Genomic DNA, 22643 nt, shown 5'->3' with positions numbered 1-22643 from the left:
ACAGTGAAAAATAAAATAGAGAAAATTAAATTTGTGTCTGTGTGTGTGTGTGGGGGGGGGGGATCAGCCAAAACATAAAACAGATTTCATAGAGCCCTACCTAATGATAATTCTTAATTCATCTAGGCTATGTAAAATCTGAAAGATATAATATTTAAGATATAACCTTTTGAAGATGATGTTGGCTATTTACTTTCTTTACTTTTACATTTACATTATTCTGTTTGAATAAATACATGATTTGAAGAACAAACATCATTGTGGTAATTAATATCTTGCAGTAAATTTGTAAATAGGACTTTAATCTCAAAAGAGACAGGTTAAATGTTTTTAAAAGTTTCATGTTCTCTTAATTACAAAATAGTAGTGAACATATAGGCCTAGACCTAAACGATATCCAAAACAACAAACAATACACTGAATTCATACATTTTCAGTCATTTAAATTGTAAAGTCATGTCTTTCTAAACAATGCCACACCACATATTCCAATCTGGGAGGTAAATTCGATAAAGTATTCAATAATGTTGCTGTGTATTTTGGGTTGGAATAAAGGCATTAGAATGTACCAGAGGCCACCAAAATAGAGCGCCTTCGGCAAAACATTTTGTCCTGGGGTTTCTGGCTGGCTACTATTGTGGAAAACGCTGGATTATGTGTGTACCATCAATGTGGATATTATTGTTGTAGGCATCATCAGCATCTACCACTAGGGAACAAACAGATCTGTCAAGGCTTTGGTTTTTCTCAAATCTCCCATATTACTCAATGATTGAATGTGTTATGAAAGATGAAATCCATTTCAGAAACAGTAGTAGACCACAGAGTAAAAACGGACATTCTGTGTCTTGTTGCAGATCCGTTCGGATCAGGACCGGAACATCTCCATCCGATACAGCATCACAGGGGTGGGAGCGGACCAGCCACCCAATGAGGTGTTCAGTATCGACCCTGTCGCCGGCAAGATGTTCGTCACCAAGCCGCTGGACAGAGAGAGGAGATCATCTTACCATGTGAGTAACACACACACACACAACTACACATGCACAGCTCTGTAATGAGTTGGTGACAGGCTGGCTGGTTGTCCAGGTGGACTATTGATTGAGAGAGTGAAGGGTGAGGAGTGGTGGCTACAGCCACATGACATTTAACAAGTACAAACGCTCATACAGACCATGAAAATGACTCAACCACTGTGGATAACACACACACACACGCACGCACGCAGACACGCGCGCACACACACACACATACACAGTGCAGTATTACCAGAGTAGCATCCACCTCAGGTGCTGTAAAGTTAATAATATGCTTAGCAGACTTAATTTTCCCATGCAACCTACACACACATCTTCAGTATGTGGCCCATGTGGGATTTTGCCCATAAACTCCGTGCTAACACCAACTAATTATTATCATTAATATACCACTTTGATGTAGCTACTGTAGGAATTATGCTCGTTGCTTTCTCTCCACAATTGCATCTCTCGCATTCTCTCTCTCCCTGCTCCTCACATCTCTCCCTCTGTTTGACATGTCTTTGTTTATTTGTTGAACTCAGAGGCCCAGCTTTCCATTGAGAGGCTGAGCTGGGCAGATGTATGCCCAGGAGGATGCAGGATCGATGGTGATTTGTTAAGAAAGGCCCAGGCTTGGTGACGGGTTCTTGGATTAAAGCCCAGGCTGGATGTGTCTCTGTCAAATTTTGGTAAAGAACCAAATGTAGCCACAAAGTCATAACTTCTGACTCAGAAGCTATATAAGCTGTACTCTATGTAAGGAAGACTAAAATAACTTAAGCTATGAAACTACCATCCAGCTTTTTTTATTAAAGAAAAAATATTTGTGGTAAAAGTTATCTTTCATTATCTTACATCTTTAATATCCTTGAAGGAGGGGAATACTTCCTCAAAGCGACATTGTCAGGTTTGTCATCCGACATCAGGGTTGGGTGGGTCACTTCCTAAATGTAATCCACTACAGTTACTAGTTACCTGTCCAAAATTGTAATCAGTAATGTAACTTTTGGATTACACAAACTCAGTAATGTAATCTGATTACATTCCATTACTTTTAGATTACTTTCCCCTGAGGAGGCACAAGAAGAAGACAACCGACGTCTATTGCAGGATAAATCCATGTTAAAGTTTACATAGCTGGCCATATATGGATGTTAAATTTTACTTTATTGTTTATGTAGGCTTCTTCTAACCCATCGCTTTCTACTACATATAATAATATGATTAATTTATATAATAACATTAAAAACCAAAGAATTCCAGACATTCCTAAAAATGTTATACCGCTTGATCTTCAAGAATAGGACTTGGAAATTATTGAAGTATAGATTAGCCAAATGGTTTTACCTGAGCATGACCTCAAAACTAAGGACTTATTAGCCAGTCCTACTCTGTTGTTTATGATTTTGGTGTCATGGAGGACTAATTGGGCTCATTGATTTGAGTTGAAAAAGAAACACTGAGCTCATGGAATGGCATGCTTTGAGCACTACTGAAAAGGGCTATTTACATTTGAAAAATGAATGACATTTACTGCATTTGCTATAGGCCTATTGTTTACCTTTTCATTGGTGACACAATGATATCTTGATAATATGCAGCTGTTTAAATTGCAAATCCACAGATGAAACAATGACAAAATGGTTGCCCTGCTTCTGTTTTGGTAAAAAGCATACCATCCATGGTATAAAAAGTATTGTTTTAACCATGTTATATATAGGGCTATTTAGTGTTTGTTTATATTTACAATGTTTACAAACATCAGAATAAAACAAGATTATATTTTATATATACAGTGGGGCAAAAAAGTAATTGTGCAAGTTCTCCCACTTAAAAAGATGAGAGAGGCCTGTAATTTTCTTCATAGGTATACTTCAACTATGACAGACAAAATGAGAAAAAAATTCCAGAAAATCACATTGTAGGCTTTTTAATGAATTTATTTGCAAATTATGGTGGCAAATAAGTATTTGCTCAATAACAAACGTTTATCTCAATACTTTGTTATATACCCTTTGTTGGCCATGACAGAGGTCAAACGTTTTCTGTAAGTCTTCACAAGGTTTTCACACACTGTTGCTGGTATTTTGGCCCATTCCTCCATGTAGATCTCCTCTAGAGCAGTGATGTTTTGGGGCTGTTGCTGGGCAGCACGGACTTTCAACTCCCTCCAAAGATTTTCTATGGGCTTGAGATCTGGAGACTGGCTAGGCCACTCCAGGACCTTGAAATGGTTCTTACGAAGCCACTCCTTCGTTGCCCGGGCAGTGTGTTTGGGATCATTGTCATGCTGAAAGACCCAGCCACGTCTTCAATGCCCTTGCTGATGGAAGGAGGTTTTCACTCAAACTCTCACGATACATGGCCCCATTCGTTCTTTCCTTTACATGGATCAGTCGTCCTGGTCCCTTTGCAGGAAAACAGCCCCAAAGCATGATGTTTCCACCCCCATGCTTCACAGTAAGTATGGTGTTCTTTGGATGCAACTCAGCATTCTTTGTCCTCCAAACACAACAAGTTTAGGTTTTACGAAAAAGTTATATTTTGGTTTCATCTGACCATATGACATTCTCCCAATCTTCTTCTAGATCATCCAAATGCTCTCTAGCAAACTTCAGATGGGCCTGGACATGTACTGGCTTAAGCAGGGGGACACTTCTGGCACTGCAGGATTTGAGTCCCTGGCGGCGTAGTGTGTTACTGATGGTAGGCTTTGTTACTTTGGTCCTAGCTCTCTGCAGGTCATTCACTAGGTCCCCCCGTGTGGTTCTGGGATTTTTGCTCACCGTTCTTGTGATCATTTTGACCCCACGGGGTGAGATCTTGCGTGGAGCCCCAGATCGAGGGAGATTATCAGTGGTCTTGTATGTCTTCCATTTCCTAATAATTGCTCCCACAGTTAATTTCTTCAAACCAAGCTGCTTACCTATTGCAGATGCAGTCTTCCCAGCCTGGTGCAGGTCTACAATTTTGTTTCTGGTGTCCTTTGACAGCACTTTGGTCTTGGCCATAGTGGAGTTTGGAGTGTGACTGTTTGAGGTTGTGGACAGGTGTCTTTTATACTGATAACAAGTTCAAACAGGTGCCATTAATACAGGTAACGAGTGGAGGGCAGAGGAGCCTCTTAAATAAGAAGTTACAGGTTTGTGAGTGCCAGAAATCTTGCTTGTTTGTAGGTGACCAAATACCATAATTTGCAAATAAATTCATAAAAAATCCTACAATGTGATTTTCTGGATTTTTTTTCTCATTTTGTCTGTCATAGTTGAAGTGTACCTATGATGAAAATTACAGGCCTCTCTCATATTTTTAAGTGGGAGAACTTGCACAAGTGGTGGCTGACTAAATATTTTTTTTGCCCCACTGTACATGTACACTACCATTCAAAAGTTTGGGGTCACTTAGAAATTTCCTTGTTTTCCATGAAAACATACTACATGAAATTAGTTGGAAAATGAATAGGATATATAGTCAAGACATTGACAAGGTTATAAATAATGATTTTACCACCACCAAACCACCCCAGACCATCACATTGCCTCCACCATGCTTGACATATGACGTCAAGCACGCCTCCAGCATCTTTTCATTTTTTTCTGTGTCTCACAAATGTTCTTCTTTGTGATCAAACACCTCAAACTTAGATTCGTCTGTCCATAACACTTTTTTCCAATCTTCCTCTGTCCAGTATTTGTGTTCTTTTGCCCATCTTAATAGTCTTTTTTAATTTGCCATTCTGAGATTTGGCTTTTTCTTTGCGACTCTGACTAGAAGGCCAGCATCCCGGAGTTGCCTCTTCACTGTTGACGTTGAGATTGGTGTTTTGTGGGTACTAATTAATGAAGCTGCCAATTGAAGACTTGTGAGATGTCTGTTTCTCAAACTAGACACTCTAATGTACTGTCATGACCCTGCCCTCTTTGGGTACAGCAAGCCCCATCCCCCTCTACCTGTCTCCTACACCCAGGTTGCTGTGGTCAGAGAGAGGTCGTAAATTCCTGGAGGAGATTATCTCCTCATGGCCACAGTATAGAGAGAGAGTAGAGTTTTCATAGAAGAGAACAAAGGAATTTCTTCCACCTCACAGAACTTGAGGTCCGAACAACATTTATGTTCTGGAGAAGGTATAAAAGATAGGTGAAGAATCCAGCTGCGAACTGGTCCTTTTGGTACAATTTTCTGAAACTCATGGGAGACAATATGGCCACATTACCATAACACTGTTTATATTATAGCCTCAGATATGAGATGACATCTAATTGTTGTATAAGATGAATGAATGAGTGAGGAGGATACTGTTTGTAAAATTGTGTAATGTGATTTTGGACTGTTTAATGAATGAAACTCCAATTCCCTTTTGAGTTTAACTAAATCAGAGGACTGCCCATGAGCATAGTTAGGATCTGGCGTCATGAGAAAGCTTTTTTTGCTCTCCCGAATAAAACCCCCACTTTGAGAATTTCTCAACAGACCATGTTGCTCTCAATTACGAGAGGACAAAGGTTGCAGACCAGCTTACCTCAATAACGAGAGGGCCACGTTTTGAGACCAGACTGCTGAATCTTTTAACCATCCCACGTGGTTAAACTCTTAGACTATCGATGCCAACAGAATAAGAACAAATCTTTGATATTAATTACTAGTCTGCAGCTAGGAATTCGGTTTCATTGAACGTGAAGACCCGACAACCGCCGAAACATCTATTCTATAACGACATGAATGAATGTCACTCTGAACTACCCATTCTAACTACGACATAGAGAGAGAGAGAGAGAGAGATGGACGCTTTCCAACAGAAACAAACTTTTCAACAGAGATACCGACGACACACTGAGCGTAAATATATAATTAATGTGTATGTTACCCATTATGACAACCTGAACCTCCTTGCTCACCAAGTGAGAGGAAAAACCATAAGTACACCACAGAGTACATGTAATATCTGCATAAGTACAATGTAATTACTAGGTGCTACACAGAATGTAGGTAGTCAAAATTAGGTGTAACTTGAAGGGTACTTACTTGTAATTAATGTGTACTTATATAGTAGTCATCCATCCGGACCTTCTTTTAAAGCTTCCGGAAGCACCATCCAAGTGAGAAAATAAACACACTAGAACATTACAGAGTACATGTAATATCTGCACAAGTACGTTACAAGGTGTTACACAGGTGTTACACAGTTAAATGGATAAAAGGATGCAGCTGACCTCAATTACAAATCTTACAAAAAGGTCTGAATACTTATGGAAATAAGGTATTTAAAAATATATATAATATATATATATAATATATATTTGCCAACATTTCTACAAACTTGTTTTCACTCTGTCATTACAGGGTATTGTGTGTAGATTGATAAATACAATGTGGGAAAAGGGTCTGAATACTTTCTGAATGCACTGTATAACTAGCTAGCCCTAGTTAGTTGTTGTGTTATCCAGCTATCCATAATAATGCTTGTGTTGACACAAGTAGCTAGCTAGCTAGTTAACTTTAACATGCTAGGTGTCTCACGTAATACCCTTACCCTGAGAACAAGGTTCAGGGAAGATATGACCATTGAGCACAGCTAACGTTAGCTAGTGAGTAGCACCATAGCATATTTGCCAGCTTTAGGAAGCTAGTTAGATACTCAAGGTTAGAAAACTAGCTTGCTAGAGTACCAACTAATCCCAAAAAACTCAACAGATTGCATGGAAAATCTATTCTGTAGATGGTAACTAGATAGTTAGACTTGCTTTCTATGAGAATGACAGCTCTAGAACATACATTTTTACGGTAACTGCTCGGCCACCGAACGCAAGGCACTACAGAGGGTAATGCTCGTAAGTAAGCATTTCACCTTGTATTTGGCGCATGTGACTAATACAATTTGATTTGATTTGATTTGACATTTCTATGTGAATTTGGTAGGGTCACCCAAAAAGTTACAGTACATATTGCAGCTTTAATAGGCTTAGAATTTGGCTAGCACAATCTCACAATTATTATCTCACAATTGAACTATAGCTGTTTATGTCTAAAAAATGTAATTGATGGTTAAAGTAATTGACCCATTGTCAAATTTATTTATTTATTTTTCATTTTTTTTTCACCTTTATTTAACCAGGTAGGCTAGTTGAGAACAAGTTCTCATTTGCAACTGTGACCTGGCCAAGATAAAGCATAGCAGTGTGAACAGACAACACAGAGTTACACATGGAGTAAACAATTAACAAGTCAATAACATAGTAGAAAAAAGGGGGAGTCTATATACAATGTGTGCAAAAGGCATGAGGTAGACGAATAATTACAATTTTGCAGATTAGCACTGGAGTGATAAATGGTCAGAGGATCATGTACAGGTAGAGATATTGGTGTGCAAAAGAGCAGAAAAGTAAATAAATAAAAACAGTATAAAAACAGTATGGGAATGAGGTTGGTGAAAATGGGTGGGCTATTTACCAATAGACTATGTACAGCAGCAGCGATCGGTTAGCTGCTCAGATAGCTGATGTTTGAAGTTGGTGAGGGAGATAAAAGTCTCCAACTTCAGCGATTTTTGCAATTCGTTCCAGTCACAGGCAGCAGAGTACTGGAACGAAAGGCGGCCAAATGAGGTGTTGGCTTTAGGGATGATCAGAGAGATACACCTGCTGGAGCGCGTGCTACGGATGGGTGTTGCCATCGTGACCAGTGAACTGAGATAAGGCGGAGCTTTACCTAGCATGGACTTGTAGATGACCTGGAGCCAGTGGGTCTGGCGATGGATATGTAGCGAGGGCCAGCCGACTAAAGCATACAAGTCGCAGTGGTGGGTGGTATAAGGTGCTTTAGTGACAAAACGGATGGCACTGTGATAGACTGCATCCAGTTTGCTGAGTAGAGTGTTGGAAGCCATTTTGTAGATGACATCGCCGAAGTCGAGGATCGGTAGGATAGTCAGTTTTACTAGGGTAAGCTTGGCGGCGTGAGTGAAGGAGGCTTTGTTGCGGAATAGAAAGCCGACTCTTGATTTGATTTTGGATTGGAGATGTTTGATATGAGTCTGGAAGGAGAGTTTGCAGTCGAGCCAGACACCTAGGTACTTATAGATGTCCACATATTCAAGGTCGGAACCATCCAGGTGGTGATGCACAGTTAAATGATGAATCTTTGCCATTGGGCCTGTCATACTCCATATCTTTATTGCAGAGTTGTGTCAATGAGGTGGTCGTTTTTAATTGGCTCACACTTATCACGAGGCTTGTGCAGGCTGAGATATGGTGCGTTGGGATGCTATTGGAAACTTTAACATTTGTAACAAGCATGGTAACAAGCATTCATTGTTACACCCCTGTAATTACAGACTGTAAATACCACCAGTTTCATGTTGTTATTAAAGTGTAACTATTCATTATTACAGTTAATTACAATACTTGTTACAGTGTAATTACACTGTTACTATGTGTGTTTCTGATTTCATAACATGGATTTAACAACGACACTAGAAAAGTTGGGAGGCCAGATCTTCCGTAACTCCAAAACAAGCACGCTTCAAATCATAGCAGGACATCCAATCAGTGCATCCAAGAGAAAAATACTTTAGAAAAGAGTTCAGGGTTCTTGTGTCCTTTAAAGGCCGAAGGCAGTTAACAATGTGTTTTACATGTGTTTTATATATATTTCCACACTATGACTATGAAATAATACTTTAAAATTGTAAAAGGATGATAATGCCCTTTTAGTGTAAGAGCTGAAAAACTGCCTGATATTTCATGCTGTTTAGGTGGGATGGAGTTTTGGCCTTCCATGGTGACATCACTATGAGGCAAAGTAGTTAGAAGACCAATAAGACAGAGTTCCAAATAGGGATGGGTACCGAAACCCGGTATTAAACGGGCTCCGGGGCTAAATTATGAAAGACCGTAGTATCGATATGCTCTGACGTTATCGGTTCTGCTTTCGGTACTGGAGAAATTAAGAAAATTCATGTCTTATTTAATATTGCTACATAAATGATATCTTGCACATGTCATTATCTCTCTCTCTCTCTCTCTCTCTCTCTCTCTCTCTCTCTCTCTCTCTCTCTCTCCCTATCTCTCTCTCTCTGTCTGTCTCTCTATCTCTCTCTCTCTCTCTCCCTGTCTCTCTATCTCTATCTCTCTCTCTCTCTCTCTGTCTCTCTCTACGTCATATTATAATGACGTAACAGCAACTCGCCCAAACCTACCCCACTTCTCCTTCACCCAAATCCAGATAGCTGATGTTCTGAAAGAGCTGCAAAATCTGGAACCCTATAAATCAGCCGGGCTAGACAATCTGGACCCTCTCTTTCTAAAATTATCTGCCGAAATGTTGTCTTTCCCGCCCTTCTCAGTCCGCACCCACTTCCCTTTGTCCACCAAGCCGTCATATCGGCTTAGCACACTAGGGAACCTCCCCTATCCTTTCCTTGTAATCATATCCACTGTTTGTTTGTTTATGCATTTCTGTGATTATTTAGTTAGTTAGTAAATAAATGATTAAGATAATTGGTGTATGGATGATTCATAGTAAAGGCTGGGTTCGTGCAGATAACCAACAATTTATGACGTTTGGAATGAGACTAACATGAGGTATAATAATTAATTAATTAGAAGACTTAATTGATCGGATATTAAAATATCTGAAGAGTTATATTCGGAAAATTATAATTTTGTAATCTGAAGATTTTCCTTGGTGCCCCGACTTCATAGTTAATTACATTTACATGATTAGTTTAATCACGTAATAATAATTAAAGAGAATTGATTTGATAAAATAACAGTCTTCACTTTAATGATACCAAAGACACGTCAGTTGCAATAAGATGAAGACATTCGTCTATGAGGCATTTTCAATATTTCCAATCCAGAAGAGATCTCTCTCGCGTGGAGCCTGTCTCTCACACGCTACAGCACACACACACCAGAAAGACCCTGCTCTTAATTCGTGACGATGGCGGGGGGTGCTAAATGTTCAAAAGTGTGGTTACACTTCACCAGAGTCGATGCTGACAATGCTCGTTGCCACATGTGCAACAAGACTTTTGCTTGTAAGGGCGGAATCACGAGCAATCTGTCCAAACATCTATCGAAATTGCATCATGTACAGGCAGAGAAATGTAGAGTTTTTGACTGCCTAGCTTATAGTTAATCTCTCATTACCCGATCTATGTTAGGTATGTATGCTAGCAACCTAGAGCCCACACGTGGTGTTAGCTAAATTATGCAAACATGTGTTCATGATCAAAGTGACCATTAGCCAGCTGATTGTTTAGCTATGGGTGCGTTCATAAATTCAATCACCCATTTAAAGATTTTGCAACTTTTTTGTTAAAGTTGCAGCTACAATGAACCAACCCACTCTTCTCTCTAATACCGCTGGTCCAAGCCAAAAATAAGCCCAAAGCCCCTTCACTCTGGCAGCTAGTGGGAGGATGACTGAGGAGAGTGTTAATGAGTGCCACCTAGCCGTGACCAAGTTCATAGTGAAAGGCCTACACTCCTTTGCAACAGTGGAGTCCAAGGGTTTTAGGTAACTGTCTGTCAGTATCAAATCAAAGTGTATTTGTCATGTGCGCCGAATGCAACAGGTGTAGTAGACCTTACAGTGAAATGCTTACTTACAGGCTCTAACCAACAGTGCAATTTCTAAGTTTAAAAAAGGTATTTGGTGAACAATAGATAAGTAAAGAAATAAAAAACAACAGTAAAAATGACAGTGAAAAATAACAGTAGCGAGGCTATAACAGTATAAATGCTATATACAGGCACTGGTTAGTCGGGCTGATTGAGGTAGTATGTACATGTAGGTATGGTTAAAGTGACTATGCATATATGATAAACAGAGAGTAGCAGCAGCATAAAAGAGGGGTATGGGGGGGAACACAATGCAAATAGTCCGGGTAGCCATTTGATTACATGTTCATGAGTCTTATGGCTTGGGGGTAAAAACTGTTGAGAAGCCTTTTGGTCCTAGACTTGGCACTCTGGTACCGCTTGCCATGCGGTAGTAGAGAGAACAGAGTATGACTGGGGTGGCTGGGCTCTTTGACCATTTTTAGGGCCTTCCTCTGACCTCGCCTGATATAGAGGTCCTGGATGGCAGGCAGGTTAGTTCGTACTGGGCTACCCTCTGAAGTGCCTTGCAGTCAGAGGCCGAGCAGTTTCCGTACCAGGCAGTGATGCAACCAGTCAGGATGCTCTCGATGTTGCCGCTGTAGAACCTTTTGAGGATCTGAGGACCCATGACAAATCTTTTCAGTCTCTTGAGGGGGAATAGGCTTTGTCGTGCCCTCTTCACGACTGTCTTGGTGTGTTTGGACCATTCTAGTTTGTTGGTGATGTGGACACCAAGGAACTTGAAACTCTCAACCTGCTCCACAACAGCCCCGTCGATGAAAATGGGGGCATACTCAGTCCTCCTTTTCCTGTAGTCCACAATCATCTCCTTAGTCTTGGTTACGTTGAGGGACAGGTTGTTATTCTGGCACCACCCAGCCTGGTCTCTGACCTACTCTCTATTGGCTCTCTCGTTCATTGTCGGTGATCAGTCCTACCAGTATATATTGAGTTGTATTACATTTTAGGATATAGTAGTATAAAAGGGTTGTATGTTCGTCCCATCACTCCATAATACAAAACATAACAAAACAATAATTCAATAATGATAATTCAACACAGGAAAACAATCTTTGTTTTACTGTAGGGAGATGAGCAAGTCACTCAATGTGATCATTGAGCTGAAGGACGTGCCAAAGTTGGTCATCATCATCAGGCGAGTGGACCAGCCTCTGTCAGGACCACTATCTCACTGTTACAGTGCACTACACAAGCCAGGGCAGTGTAAAACAGAATGTCCTTCACACCAGGGCAGTATACAAATCGCAAACTGGCGAAGTAGTGGTAGAGAAGATCTCAGACATTCTGGAAGAGTTTGAGTTAGAGCCGAGCAAGATTTTAGCTGTGACTGTTGATAATGCTGGAAATATGGATGTTGCCATCAAGAGTCTACACATCCTAAAAATTGGATGCTTTGCGTATTCATTGAATCTGGCAGCACAGAAAATCTACAAAATGACTTCCGTTGATAAATGGGCAGCCCGAATCAGAGCTGGTCGTGTGGTTCAAGAGATCTTCCATGTCCAAAACAGTCTTAAAGGAAAACCAGAAGCTCCTTAGTAAGAATACAGTTTCATCTATTAAAGTATTATTTAGAAATTCCCACATTTAACAATTTCATTAAATGTTCAAGTGTGCAGTAATTAAATATATGTTGTTTTTTGTTGTTGTTTCGGGCCTTCTGCAACACTCACTCACTCATCTATCTAACGATAGAGAGATTCATGGAGCGGTATCCAGCGATCCAAGCAGCAGCCTTGGACCCAAGACTGTGAAAAGCAATGGCCAAGGACAACCTGGACCATCTGAAGGACGAGGACTTCCATAAGGCGGAGGAGTTTGTCCAGTTCATGAGAATCCTCTATACATCCACACTGTGTGTGTCATGTGAAAAGAATGCCACCTGTGGACAGATCTTGCCCATCCTCCAAAAACTGGAAGAGCACTTCACTGTGAAGCATGAAGATACAACATTTGTGGCAACCATCAAAGAGAAGGTGTGGGGGAACCTCTCCAAGCGCTATCAGGATGAGGACATTCAAGCCTTCCTGCATGAGGCCACAGCAATGGACCCCAGATTTAATGGGAGGCCGGTGAGTGACGCCGCCTGGAACAGGCTGAGGAAGGCAACTGTTGAGGCCAATGTGACAGGAGCAACACCAGGGCTGTCAGAGGAGCCGGTGCAGACAGACACAGAGCACCAGCAACAGGAGGAGTCTGAGGGAGAAGGAGAGGAAATGGAGGAGACAGTCCCTCCATTAAACAAAACAAGGAGTGCCTTGGAGGAGCTGTTCTCAGAGGACGACAGGGAGTTGAGGTTGACGATCCAACAGGACACCTTGTCCCTCACCCTCAGCGAGCGTGTTCACCTAGAGGTTGAGCTCTACAAAGGCCTGCCTCCCATCTCCCTGGCTGAAGATCCTGTGATGTAGTGGTGGGAGAAGAGAGCTACTCTGCCCCTCCTCACAACAAGCCACCTTTGTGCTCAAGCCTCCTACACCTCTAGCGAGAGGGTATTTTTGACCGCAGGGAACACAATAAGCCAGATTTCCATCATCATGTCACGCCTTGGCCTTAGTATTTTGTGTTTTCTTTATGTATTTGGCCAGGCCAGGGTGTGACATGGGTTTATTTTGTGGTGTGTTTTTGTATTGGGGTTTAGTAGGTGTTGGGATTGTGGTTGAGTAGGGTTATCTAGCATAGTCTATGGCTGTCTGAGGCGGTTCTCAATGAGAGTCAGGTGATTCTCGTTGTCTCTGATCGGGAACCATATTTAGGTAGCCTGGGTTTCACTGTGTGTTTGTGGGTGATTGTTCCTGTCTCTGTGTTTGTTGTCACAAGATAGGCTGTATAGTTTTTCACGTTCCGTTTGTTGTTTTTGTATATTTAGTTATTTCATGTATCGTTCAAATTTTCATTAAAGAACATGAGTAACCACCACGCTGCATTTTGGTCCGACTCTCCTCCTACAGACGAACGTCGTTACACATCATAACATAAGAGTGTATAATAGTGTTTTGTTCAAAACATTACTGTTTCTTTTGCTGTAAATAATTGTTTATTTTACATTTAAAAAAATAAAGCAATGTTAATTCTGTTCTTAGTTCTTTTTTCTTCTTCTCATAAATAAGAATACCGTTAAAGTACCGGATCGATAAGCAGTATTGGTAAGAGTAGTAATACCGTTAACCTTAACGATACCCATCCCTAGTTCTAAACCTATCCGCCAATAACAGCATATTTTCCATTCCCAGACAGCAAAATTCTTGATTGAGAAATTGCCTTTGAAGCTATTTTGGTTTCTTTTTGACCATTTTAGTTGAAAACTATCACAGTAAGTTACTTAACTGTTACCCAGAAGTTATTTGATATTGAGATAAAAAAAAGGGCTGCTGTGGACCTTTAAACACGGCTTGAAATCTCTGACTAGCGGTGTTATTGAATGAGGGTGTCGGCACCGCGCAGCACTAGGAGAGAGATAACGCTCTGTGGGCTCCCAGACTGCGGTTTAGCAGGAGTGATGGCAGTGTGCGGATATTGGGTGCAGGGCCAGATCAGACAATACAGAGGAAAAAGAAAAGTCAAATTAACCTTTGGGAGACCCAGTGATGCAATTTTTGTGAGGTGCAGAGAGGAGAGGGGAGGGAAATGTAGAGAGATTGGAGGGGATGTTCACCTGCCTTAGAGAAAGGAAGTGGATGGTGCGTCCTCCTGATTCTTCTTCCTGTCACAAGGCCACAACCCTCCTGGCAAGAGGGTAAGAAGGTTTTTAATAGATAGTTGTCATGGCGATAACCCGGCTGACACCCTCTCACTGTCCGATCAGAAGCACATGATAGAGAGGTTCTGCAGCTACAGATTGTAACCATATATTCCTCCCCTTCTCCCTTCTCCTCTCTTCACTTTTCTTTCCCTCCTCTTGTTTTAAACTTCTTCCCTTGCCTCCACTTCTCCATGTATCTCTTTCCCTCCTCTTGTTTATAACTTCTTCCCTTGCCTCCACTCCTCTATGTATCTCTTTCCCTCCTCTTGTTTTTAACTTCTTCCCTTGCCTCCACTCCTCCATGTATCTCTTTCCCTCCTCTTGTTTATAACTTCTTCCCTTGCCTCCACTCCTCCATGTATCTCTTTCCCTCCTCTTGTTTAAACTTCTTCCCTTGCCTCCACTCCTCCATGTATCTCTTACCCTCCTCTTGTTTTAAACTTCTTCCCTTGCCTCCACTCCTCCATGTATCTCTTTCCCTCCTCTTGTTTATAACTTCTTCCCTTGCCTCCACTCCTCCATGTATCTCTTACCCTCCTCTTGTTTTAAACTTCTTCCCTTGCCTCCACTCCTCCATGTATCTCTTACCCTCCTCTTGTTTTAAACTTCTTCCCTTGCCTCCACTCCTCCATGTATCTCTTTCCCTCCTCTTGTTTTTAACTTCTTCCCTTGCCTCCACTCCTCCATCCTGATTCCTAGTGGTCCATCTCAAATGCCGAATTGTTCCTAAACCTTTGTCGTTTCACGCAGTCTACAGGGACAAAGTTGAATAAATCTTTTCGATGATATAAAGCATGCTAGTAAGGGCAAATAGTGAAATATAACACCTTGATTTTAAAGAGAGATCGTTGTGACTCTCCCCGGGTGCAGTAAAAACAGAGCACAGATGTTTATTGAATCTTAACATATCCTCTACGACTAACCAAGGTATATTACCAGCATTTGTCTCCTGCAGTGTTCTTTATCAAAACATTTTTCTTTCAGATTTCTGGGGAGGGAAAGGATATCTAGACAGGCTTTCCTGTCTGTATAGATTCTGATATTAATTATATGCCCAAACTATGTGTGAAATCTTACCGCTTGCTGTTGCTCTAGGATAGGATACAGTCGAGCAGCCGTTCACATTGACTCACTGTGTTTGTGATTGTGGGCTATAAGATTAAGAGATTTTGGGATTCCCTTTCAAATAAACCAACCACAGAATGTTGGACTGAGATCCAAGAAGACTAGGAGAAGAAGTAAACAAAATAATAGATCATATTTTGAAGGGAAGCCAGCTCTTTAAAATGAGGGAATTTTGTTGTTTGTTACTTTCAAGAAATTAGTCCTGAGAATTAGGTGTTGGAGATGCTGGGACAATTTTGTAGTCTGCATTTTAACACCAATAAACCCACATTTTTCTGAAAATGTAGCTAGCTAGACTCCCTTACCCGTATACATGGATGAAATCTTCTATCTCTCTGTCACGGAAGCCATGGTTACACATAGTTTGAAGATGTCGTCCAGACAGGTGTTTTACAGATTTCTGTCTTCTCTTTTCGAGTCCCTCCACATTTGCAATCAAATACCGGAATTTTCCCCACCTTAGGTATCACACTCTGCTTCCTCCAGAAAGTGGAGAGCCTTAGCAACACTTGTGGAGTTCTTTGTGATATCTTTGAAAAAAGACACTTCAGAAAGGATTACCTACACATACTAAGCAGCTCATGTTATAGACAGAAACGTGCTACATGGCAGACCAATCCGAACTATTATCTCAGCCAATCGTGGCTAGTAGGAAGGTTCCTCACTTTTTCTGTGGCTAAACCAACTGGGCTCGTAATTTAACAATTTAATTGGTATTTACAGATGGCAGACAAGTTTGTTTTTAAGGCAAATTAAAGTTCACATGTTCCAGAAGGCATTTCTGCCCAATAAACGCATTTTGATAAACATTTAAAAAATTACGTTCAAGTGCTGCTCCTGTGAAGTAGTGACGCACGACGAGTCACATATATTATTGGTGCTTGGTACCCATTCGGCTGTGCAGTTATGAAATGCAACGTTGTTTATTTCTCTCTGGTCCTGTTGTTTTTCCTCAAATATGCCCTAATGCAGTGCTTAGCATTGGTTACCACACTGCATATCAACCATATCATGTTACTGATGTTGAGTTTGTTAATGGCAGCATAATTGACCCTCTATCTTTATCTCTCTCTCTCACTCTCTCTCACCCTCTCCAGCTTCGTGCCCATGCAGTGAACATGAATGGTGAGCGAGTGGAGAGCCCCATAGACCTGTACATCTATGTCATAGACATGAACGACAACCGGCCTGAGTTCAAGAACCAGGTCTACAATGGCTCTGTCGACGAGGGCTCCAAGCCAGGTAAACACAGGGATGGATGGAACATTGTCTCTTTCTCAGTGACATGGACAGAAGAATGTTCCTACATAAATCACACTGGAGAGAATAGTGAGTTTTACAGCAGTCTTTGCACACTACTTTGCTGTTCTGCGTGAGAAAAATGGAGCCCGTAGAGAATAGAGGTTGACCGATTAATCGGAATGGCCGATTAATTAGGGACGATTTCAAGTTCTCATAACAATTGGAAATCTGTATTTTTGGACACCAATTTGGCTACTTTAAAACTAGGCAAGTCAGTTAAGAACACATTCTTATTTTCAATGACGGCCTAGGAAAGGTGGGGTAACTGCCTTGTTCAGGGGCAGAACGACAGATTTTTACTGGGGATTCAATCTCTGGGATTCAATCTTGCAACCTTACAGTTAACTAGTCCAACACTCTAACCACCTGCCTCACGAGGAGCCTGCCTGCTACGCAAATGCAGTAAGCCAAGGTAAGTTGCTAGCTAGCAATAAACTCTCTAGGGTATGTGGGACGGTAGCGATTTCTTCAGTAATCCACAGGCTCAAACGCAGTCACAACAGGCAGACAAAAAATCCTAATTGTATCCGTAAAGTTCATAGAAACATGTCAAACGATGTTTATATTCAATCATCAGGTTGTTTTTAACCTAAATAATCGATCGTATTTCAACCGGACAATAAAGTTGTCAATATAAAAGGTAAACAAGAATGGCACACTCTCGGTCGCGCACATGAACAAGCTCTGTGACACGGCAGGTTCCACTCATTCAGACTGCTCTTACTCCCTAATTTTTCAGAATACAATCCTGAAACAATTTCTAAAGACTGTTGACATCTAGTGGAAGGGATAGGAACTGCAATTTGAGTCCTAAGTCAATGGATAGTTTAATGGCATTGAATAGAAAACTACAACAACATCAAAAAATCCTACTTCCTGAATGGATTATTCTCTAGTTTTCGTCTTCAAAATCAGTTCTGTTATACTCACAGAATCATAAAACACGGGACGAGATGTTAAAAACTGTCCATTGTGCCAATAGATGGAATGCACTCACATGAGATTTGCCGTGATGTTGACAGGGTGGCATGGGAGGTTTATTTCTTAGACTGGGGTAAGATGTCAATTTTGGGACACATCCTCAGTAGTGTGCCTTCGAATCAGTGGGTGTTTCAGCCTTTAATCACTAAACACCCTCATCAAAGGTGGCCAGCTAAAGGGTAATCAAGCCGTAGCTTGTGTCCCATGCTCAATTAAGATGTCCCACGGGACTATGCAAGGCAGGGGCGTCCTCTTCCCTGAGCCAGCCATACAGCTGACCGCATACCTCATATGCCCTCCTCAAGTTGGAGGGATCTGAATTGGGTTCTCAGGTGGGGGTGGGGGGGTCATGAAGTTATAGCCCAGCAAGGGTCCTTCCGTTTGATCCAGATCCACTGGCTGCCTCTTTCAGCTGCTTGAGAAACTGCTCTGACGGTCTGCCGCAGAGCCTGTCCAAGTTCTTTCAGCAACCTGATGATGGAAGAAGCCACGAATCCTCTGCATCCCACTTCAACTGGCCAGACCTTTGCATTCCAGCTACGCTGAGTTGCGTCTGCTGCCAACTCTGTGTAACGCAGTTTCTTACGCTCGTAGGCCTCTTCAACAGAGTTTTCCCACAGGACTGTGAGCTCTATGATGTACACAGCCTTTCGTGAAGGAGACCAGAGTACCATGTCTGGCCTAAGGTTGGTAGAAGCAATCTCAGGTGGAAAAATGAGTTGCTGGCCAATATCGACAAGCATCTTCCAGTCCCGGGCCATGGCTAGGTGTCCAGTTTCTGGCTTTGTAGGAGGATACTTGGGCCTTTTCTGTCCCTCCCGGATGAATGTTGTTGTTTTGACGGGATTGCTTGTTTTTGGAGGTAATGAATTGGTTGCACTCCTCTTGGTCTCAAGTGCTGCAGCCAGGCTCTTGAGGACCTGATTGTGCCTCCAGGTGTAGCGGCCTTGTGAGAGGCTGGTCTTGCAACCTGTCATTATATGCCTGAGAGTCGCTGGAGCTGGGCAGAGGGGGCAGGTCGAGTCCTCGCCATACCATTGATGTAGATTTTTTGGTGTTGGAAGCACATCATAAACAGCTCTTATGATGAAGCTGATGCTGCTTGCCTCCATTTGCCAAAGCTCACTCCAGTTTATCTTTCTCCTCTCCAGGCCTTCCCACCGCGTCCATTGCCCTTGTTTAGCAAGAGAGACAGCCTTTGCACTTCTTGCAGTCTCCTCCTGTCTGCGCACCTCCTCGACCACCAGCTTCCTGCGTTCAGATGTTGTTGCCTTATGGAACGTTGCTTTGCTTGCTGCCAGGCCAAAGCCTCCTCTTCCATGCTGGATATTCCCCACAATGTCTTGGTGTCTCAGGGCTGATGTTGCTTGCTGTACAGCCTTGGATGATGTCCATTTCCGTCCAGTTTGTAGGAGAGGTGCAGCCTTGTTAATGGTCTGGTCTTTGGAGTCCTTCAATGTCATCTGAAGTCTTACTTTAGAGCACTTGTACTCCTCCGTTAGACTTGTAAGAGGTAGTTCAAGGACCCCTTTGCCATAGAGGCCGATGTTACTCAGGCATCGTGGGACACCCAGCCATTTCTTCACGTATGAGGTAATGGTTCGCTCCATCTTCTTCACTGTTGTTATTGGGACCTCATAGACGGTGAGTGGCCACATTACCCGGGGGAGAAGTCAGACATTATTTGAACAGGTTTGGAAACTTTAGAGTGTTTTCTATCCAAGTCTACTAATTATATGCATATCCTACAACCTAAAACGTATTACCTGGGAATATTGAAGACTCATGTTAAAAGGAACCACCGGCTTTCATATGTTCTCATGTTCTGAGCAAGGAACTTAAATGTTAGCTTTCTTACATGGCACATATTGCACTTTTAATTTCCTCTCCAACACGTGGTTTTTGCATTATTTAAATCAAATTGAACATGTTTCATTATCTATTTGAGGCTAAATTGATTTTATTGATGTATTATATGAAGTTAAAATAAGTGTTCATTCAGTATTGTTGTAATTGTCATTATTACAAATAAATAAATAAAAATCGTCCGATGAATCAGTATCGGCTGTTTTTGGTCCTCCAATAATCGATATCGGAAAAATCATACTCGGTCGACCTCTAGTAGAGAATACCATTTGGAGCATTTGTGTTTTTTTTTTATAGATTGATTCAGTTTCACATCCCACTTGATTTAGCCCAGAGGCATTTGCTCAGATGGAGAGCTTCTGTCCTGCAGTGTGCTCATTTAGCTAGCTCTACTGTTGGCTGCATGGCCAAAAAGCTGTGGATGGTGTGGCTGGAGATGATACGGCGATTAAATTTACCACGCTTTAGCTGCAGCTCCACTGACTCATTTGATTTATTCCCTCACAGTGGAGAGAAAGGCTGATGAGCCAGGTCGTATTGCACTAGAGGTGATCTGAAATCTGAAGAGGTGTCCAGGTGCTACGTGCACTTTCATTTTCTCACTAACTCTCTCTTTCGTTCTCCTTTTTCAACCTGAAGCGATTTTAATAGAAACTCCGCCACCCCAACACAGACACACACGCACAAGCACACACACACACACGCACACATCACCAATCCTTGGCAGTAGCATGCGTGACATTCAGCCGAACAATAATCATAAAAAAATAGTTTTGGTATTAAGAGCTCCAGTGGTTTCAATGGGAAGCCAATTACAGAGTTGAATTAGTTTTCAAATTAAAGACTCATTTAGGCCCCTAATCCTGTCAGGCACAGAGTAGATGCCCGTACAAAGGGTCCACATTAAGCCCCCTAAGAACACCCCGTAATGAAATTACCCAGGCAATGGGTGACACAGTGGGATTCTCCAGAGATAGAGAGAGATGGAGGGAGAGAGAGAGAGATGGGTGAAAGATTGATAGTCTCCCTAGTTGGAACCAAATGCAAAGCCACTCTCTGTCTGTTCTTTATCCCTCACTCTGTTCCTCTGCTCTTTCTTCCTTCCCTTTCTCTCTGAGTCCTTTGGAATCCAATTTCTCTCTTCTCGGCCCCATTGACAAATGTTCCTTTGAAATGTAATGGAGTTTGAAATGGTGGCTCGGCTGGAATTATCTCTGGACGGAGCTTGTCACTGGGATGATATCACTATTTCTGATAACAACAATTGGATGGAAATTACTGGTGGAGAGGAGAGGAGGCAGATGGAGAGAGAGAGGGAAAGAGACAGCTGGAGAGAGAGAGAGAGAGAGAGAGAGAGAGAGAGAGAGAGAGAGAGAGAGAGAGAGAGAGAGAGAGAGAGAGAGAGAGAGAGAGAGAGAGAGAGAGAGAGAGAGAGAGAGAGAGAAAGGGGGAGGGAGACAGAGAGAGAGAGCGAGAGGGGGGGGAGAAATTTAAAAGGTGCAGATACTGGGACAGAGAGAGAGAGAGAGAGGAGTATAAACAGGGACAGAGAGAGAGAGAGAGAGAGAGAGGAGTATAAACAGGGACAGAGAGAGAGACGAGTATAAACAGAGACAGAGAGAGAGAGAGGAGTATAAACAGGGACAGAGAGAGAGAGAGGAGTATAAACAGGGACAGAGAGAGAGAGGAGTATAAACAGGGACAGAGAGAGAGAGAGAGAAAGAGAGAGAGGAGTATAAACAGGGACAGAGAGAGAGACTAGTATAAACAGGGACAGAGAGAGAGAGAGGAGTATAAACAGGGACAGAGAGAGAGAGAGAGTATAAACAGGGACAGAGAGAGAGAGGAGTGTAAACAGGGACAGAGAGAGAGAGGAGTATAAACAGGGACAGAGAGAGAGAGGAGTATAAACAGGGACAGAGAGAGAGAGAGAGGAGTATAAACAGGGACAGAGAGAGAGAGAGGAGTAGGAACAGGGACAGAGAGAGAGAGGAGTGTAAACAGGGACAGAGAGAGAGAGGAGTATAAACAGGGACAGAGAGAGAGAGGAGTATAAACAGGGACACAGAGAGAGAGAGAGTATAAACAGGGACAGAGAGAGAGAGAGGAGTATAAACAGGGACAGAGAGAGAGGAGTGTAAACAGGGACAGAGAGAGAGGAGTGTAAACAGGGACAGAGAGAGAGGAGTGTAAACAGGGACAGAGAGAGAGGAGTGTAAACAGGGACAGAGAGAGAGAGGAGTATAAACAGGGACAGAGAGAGAGAGAGGAGTATAAACAGGGACAGAGAGAGAGAGAGGAGTGTAAACAGGGACAGAGAGAGAGAGGAGTGTAAACAGGGACAGAGAGAGAGAGGAGTGTAAACAGGGACAGAGAGAGAGGAGTGTAAACAGGGACAGAGAGAGAGAGAGAGAGGAGTATAAACAGGGACAGAGAGAGAGAGGAGTGTAAACAGGGACAGAGAGAGAGGAGTGTAAACAGGGACAGAGAGAGAGGAGTGTAAACAGGGACAGAGAGAGAGAGAGGAGTGTAAACAGGGACAGAGAGAGAGAGAGGTGTAAACAGGGACAGAGAGAGAGAGGAGTGTAAACAGGGACAGAGAGAGAGGAGTGTAAACAGGGACAGAGAGAGAGAGGAGTGTAAACAGGGACAGAGAGAGAGAGGAGTATAAACAGGGACAGAGAGAGAGAGGAGTATAAACAGGGACAGAGAGAGAGAGGAGTATAAACAGGGACAGAGAGAGAGGAGTGTAAACAGGGACAGAGAGAGAGAGAGGAGTGTAAACAGGGACAGAGAGAGAGAGGAGTATAAACAGGGACAGAGAGAGAGGAGTGTAAACAGGGACAGAGAGAGAGGAGTGTAAACAGGGACAGAGAGAGAGAGGAGTATAAACAGGGACAGAGAGAGAGAGAGAGAGAGAGGAGTATAAACAGGGACAGAGAGAGAGAGAGGAGTAGGAACAGGGACAGAGAGAGAGAGGAG

General features: G+C 42.3%; 1 protein-coding gene across 1 annotated transcript in view; it reads left to right on the top strand.

Moving 5' to 3' along the window:
- Nucleotides 1–22643, top strand: part of LOC124045696 (cadherin-4-like) — a 548219-nt gene that overhangs the window by 440982 nt on the left and 84594 nt on the right. The window contains exons 6-7 of the mRNA XM_046365231.1: nucleotides 858–1013; nucleotides 16610–16754. Of these exons, the coding sequence (XP_046221187.1) occupies nucleotides 858–1013; nucleotides 16610–16754 (301 nt within the window). The remainder of the gene's footprint in view (nucleotides 1–857; nucleotides 1014–16609; nucleotides 16755–22643) is intronic.

This window comes from Oncorhynchus gorbuscha, linkage group LG10 (assembly GCF_021184085.1).
Source record: "Oncorhynchus gorbuscha isolate QuinsamMale2020 ecotype Even-year linkage group LG10, OgorEven_v1.0, whole genome shotgun sequence".
In the NCBI taxonomy this organism is placed as follows: Eukaryota; Metazoa; Chordata; class Actinopteri; order Salmoniformes; family Salmonidae; genus Oncorhynchus; species Oncorhynchus gorbuscha.
Note: the sequence above shows the minus strand (reverse complement) of the source record. Positions and strands in the feature narration are given on the sequence as shown.